The sequence below is a fragment of the Agrilus planipennis genome, unplaced genomic scaffold, assembly GCF_000699045.2.
Source record: "Agrilus planipennis isolate EAB-ADULT unplaced genomic scaffold, Apla_2.0 scaffold223, whole genome shotgun sequence".
Lineage (NCBI taxonomy): Eukaryota > Metazoa > Arthropoda > Insecta > Coleoptera > Buprestidae > Agrilus > Agrilus planipennis.
The window spans coordinates 100,923-105,499 of NW_020438932.1; the positions used below are offsets into that span (position 1 = coordinate 100,923).

The 4,577-nt window shown below is 31.7% G+C and overlaps 1 protein-coding gene and 1 long non-coding RNA gene across 3 annotated transcripts in view; one reads left to right on the forward strand and one right to left on the reverse strand.

The window, feature by feature from the left end:
- Positions 1-1,908: 1,908 nt before the first annotated feature.
- LOC112904375 lies at positions 1,909-3,012 on the forward strand. Its single transcript, XM_025974229.1, has 4 exons — positions 1,909-1,986; positions 2,107-2,196; positions 2,423-2,511; positions 2,643-3,012. Exons 2-4 carry the CDS (start codon positions 2,151-2,153, stop codon positions 2,844-2,846), a joined length of 339 nt encoding a protein of 112 aa, XP_025830014.1. The 5' UTR covers positions 1,909-1,986; positions 2,107-2,150; the 3' UTR covers positions 2,847-3,012.
- Positions 3,013-3,015: 3 nt separating this feature from the next.
- Positions 3,016-4,577, reverse strand: part of LOC112904376 — a 10,174-nt gene continuing 8,612 nt past the window's right edge. Inside the window, exons 3-4 of one of the 2 annotated variants that reach the window (XR_003231054.1) lie at positions 4,352-4,452; positions 3,016-3,678 (exon numbers count right to left, since the gene is read on the reverse strand). This is a non-coding gene — a long non-coding RNA (uncharacterized LOC112904376). The other variant, XR_003231055.1, reaches the window with a different exon arrangement.

A 4,577-nucleotide genomic window follows, 5' to 3' on the forward strand; every position in this document is an offset into this window, starting at 1 on the left:
TTGTTTCGTTTCTAGGACACTTTATTCCAGAAAAACATGGGGTATTTTTCTATATTAAATTAAATGAGCTTTCGTGTAAAATAATGAGTTTTATATATAAAAATGTTTAATTATTCGAGCGTACTACCTGCCCTCTTCTATCCGAATGCTCACTCTCTCTACCTGCACGGTATAACAACTCTGATGCTCGTTGTATTCATAAACTAATTAATAATTTGTTTTATCGTTAGAAAATCAAACGTAATTTCTGGTCAAAGTAAACGTACTTGCAGTTTTATTATCTGTACTGTTTAGTATTATGGAGAAAGAGAAATTTGCATATCTGGGTGTATTTCTGGGGTATGTAATGAATGCTGTGAGTGGTGAGGATTTTAAAAGTTGTTTCGTTTCTAGGACACTTTATTCCAGAAAAACATGGGGTATTTTTCTATATTAAATTAAATGAGCTTTCGTGTAAAATAATGAGTTTTATATATAAAAATGTTTAATTATTCGAGCGTACTACCTGCCCTCTTCTATCCGAATGCTCACTCTCTCTACCTGCACGGTATAACAACTCTGATGCTCGTTGTATTCATAAACTAATTAATAATTTGTTTTATCGTTAGAAAATCAAACGTAATTTCTGGTCAAAGTAAACGTACTTGCAGTTTTATTATCTGTACTGTTTAGTATTATGGAGAAAGAGAAATTTGCATATCTGGGTGTATTTCTGGGGTATGTAATGAATGCTGTGAGTGGTGAGGATTTTAAAAGTTGTTTCGTTTCTAGGACACTTTATTCCAGAAAAACATGGGGTATTTTTCTATATTAAATTAAATGAGCTTTCGTGTAAAATAATGAGTTTTATATATAAAAATGTTTAATTATTCGAGCGTACTACCTGCCCTCTTCTATCCGAATGCTCACTCTCTCTACCTGCACGGTATAACAACTCTGATGCTCGTTGTATTCATAAACTAATTAATAATTTGTTTTATCGTTAGAAAATCAAACGTAATTTCTGGTCAAAGTAAACGTACTTGCAGTTTTATTATCTGTACTGTTTAGTATTATGGAGAAAGAGAAATTTGCATATCTGGGTGTATTTCTGGGGTATGTAATGAATGCTGTGAGTGGTGAGGATTTTAAAAGTTGTTTCGTTTCTAGGACACTTTATTCCAGAAAAACATGGGGTATTTTTCTATATTAAATTAAATGAGCTTTCGTGTAAAATAATGAGTTTTATATATAAAAATGTTTAATTATTCGAGCGTACTACCTGCCCTCTTCTATCCGAATGCTCACTCTCTCTACCTGCACGGTATAACAACTCTGATGCTCGTTGTATTCATGAACTAATTAATAATTTGTTTTATCGTTAACAAATAAAACGTAATTTCTTGTCAAATTGAACGTGCTTGCAGATTTATTATCTGTACTGTTTAATGTGATGGAGGAAGCGGTAATTTGCATATTTATTTGTCTATGTTAGGTATGTAATGAATGCCAAAAATGGTGAAAGGTTGTGAATATTCTATCCTTTCTAGGAAACTAGACATTCCAAAAAATTTGGAGTATTTTGTAAATTAAACGAAATGAACATTCGTCTAAAATTAGGAATTTTATTTATTTTAATTAATCGAGCGTACTACCTGTCTTTCGTGCTCCGAATGCTCACTCTTTCTATTTGGATGATATAGTTCGTTGTCTTTGAACAATAAACAATAGTATAATAATATGTAGTTTACGGTGCGGTAGTTTTACGTGAACTTTAATGTTTTCGTGGAAATCGGACAATTTTGTGTCCAATAATTATACGTACCTACGGTTTAAACAGAAATGTAGGGAATCTATCATTAGGGTATCCTTTTTTGTGTANAAATGGAATATTATTAATTTAATGGTACTTAATTATATTTTCTTTTAGGAAATGCGTGGCCAAGATAGTTCAATTGATCGTTAATTCTTCTTAGGAATCCAATGGAATATTTTTTATTTCGAGAGGTAAGTACATGTTATCATTTACATTCATAAGTTTTAAATTTAAATTTAATGGTGTGTGACACTTGTTAGAACTCATGCAAGTAAATACGTTCTGAAAATTAATATTTGATTTTATTTCAGGCATTTTTGAGTTCTTTTCCTGGAATCGTGGAGAATGGTTTCACATGTTCAGAGCTGGGGAAGAAGGAGAGAACCCTCACTGCGACAGGGGTAAGTACTTTTCAATTTTTGACTTTTTTATCTTATCTTTTCTTTTCCTCATTTTTACTTTGCATTTTTCTTTAATTTCACGTTCGTTTAATTTATAGGACCATACTCACACATTTCTTTATTTTTACGTAGTTTTTTTAATCTTTGCTGTTGTTACTTCCGATCAATTTTTCAACGTTAACTTTTAAATAATTATATATGTATAATAGGTATTTTTTTATTTCAGACATTTTGAGTTCCTTACCTGGAATCGTGGAGAATGGTTTCACGTGTTCAAAGCTTGGGAAGAAGGAGAGAACTCCCGCTGCGACAAGGGTAAGTACTTTATTACAGTTTTTGACTTTTTATCTTCTAATCTATCTTTATCTTTTCTTTTTCTAATTTTTAATAATACATAGTAATAATGATTCTTTATAACTAACGTATAGTTTTCCTTTTTGTTACAGTACCACAGTCACCATCAGCAGGAGCTGCTATATCTGGACGTCGATCTTCGTCTTCGTTCGGGAGTGTCGGTCGCGAATTACTCGGGAGTGTTCCCGGAGCGTCCGGATTCGAACTCGGAAGTCTTCAACACCCGGAATCTCGGGATTTCGAGATCCTGGGTCTTGGAAACTTCGGAATTCGAATCTCGGGATCTTCAAAACTAACGATCTCGAAGAAACCTTCGAGATCATTAGTTTTGGAAATCTTGGGATTCGTATTTCGAATTCTCCAGGACTCAAAGATCTCGAAACTTCCGAAATTTTGTGTGTTGGGGGCTTTTTAGTTCGAATCCGGGCATCCGGCCTCCGGGCGTCGTCCCGGACGGTCTTCGAATAANGTATGTAAAATATTATATTCTCAAAAATATTAATTACAAATATACGTTCAAATTTTAAAAGTGGGTTTATGATTTCTTTTCCTTGACCTAAGTAGATGAAAATATTAAAAGAAGTGGTTACAACATTAATTGATCTATCAACCACTATTAGTAATTAAAAATGCCATAAATAATGAAATACTACAGAACTTCAAAATGTCTGTAACAAATATAAATTAGTTTGCTAATAGAAAAATAAAATGAAAGACAAGCACAAGTACAAAAGTGCTATCACAATTTGGAATACTTTTTTAAAGTTTAAAAGTATTAAACAAATAAACGCTAGTAAAGAAGACGTGATATTATAATAAGAAATACATAAAATTATTAAAAAAAAAGAGAAGACTAAGTAACAAATATAAATGGAAGCACTAAAGAAATGTTAAAGTGACTATTGGTCAAATGTAAATTAATATTAAATTTCAAGAGTTGAAAAGTAAACGTTGCTTAACAACTACTTTCTTCAATAAACCCACTTTCGAGTTTATATTTAAATAAAATTAAAACATCCCAATAAAAAGATTAGATGATTTAGACTCAGAAACGATCAATCCATATTCGTATCTCCTACCATTATTTTGCCAACCTTTCTGGAAGCACAAAATCCAATACTGGAACACCTAAAACAATAAAACACAACCATTATGCAATCGTTTCAGCTAAAGTAAAATATTTAACATTGAATCATAAGGCAAATCATTATAGTGGGATCAACACTGATATTTTACTAAACAAATAGCACTTCCTAATAACGAGTATGACATTTCTGCATGCTTAAAACTAAAATAGAAAAATTACGACATCTTCATTGTAACATTTCCAACTTTATCTAGTCTAAAGCACACTCATTTAATTTCCCTCGAAAGGACTACGATAATTTGAATTTAAAAATAGTTCTTACTGTACGCCACCTTCATATAGACAACCCACATTACTCCCAAGTACAAAATACCTTCACTTACCAGAAAATAAAAACAACGTTTCTAAACAAAGGGTGAAAGTACCTCACGACAAATTCCAACTATAAAATCCTTCTCACTGATAGCCCATGACGACATTAATGCATTTTGGTACTTTCAGCTAGTTTAATAAGGGAGAAATTAATTTTTTATAAAATAAAAAAGACGCTTTTAAATAAAGGGTTGAAAGAGTATCCTGACAATTTCCAACTATAATATTCATCTCACTGATAGACCAGGACGACATTAATGCATTTTGGTGCTTTCAGTTAGTTTAAAGCTGGATAAAACAATTCTTCAATTTTAGATTGAAGGAGTAAAAAATCAATCTTACCTTTTCAATGTAGGATGTCCATGAATTGGGAAGAACAATTCTGGAATAACAAAATTTTAGTGTTCACGTCCATACCTCGTCAACCATTCTGGTACTTTCAGCTAGTTTAAAAAAGAGAAATTAATTTATTAGAAAATAAAAAAGACGCTTTTAAATAAAGGGTTGAAAGTGTATCCTGACAATTTCCAACTATAAAATTCTTCTCACTGATAGCCCATAACGACAT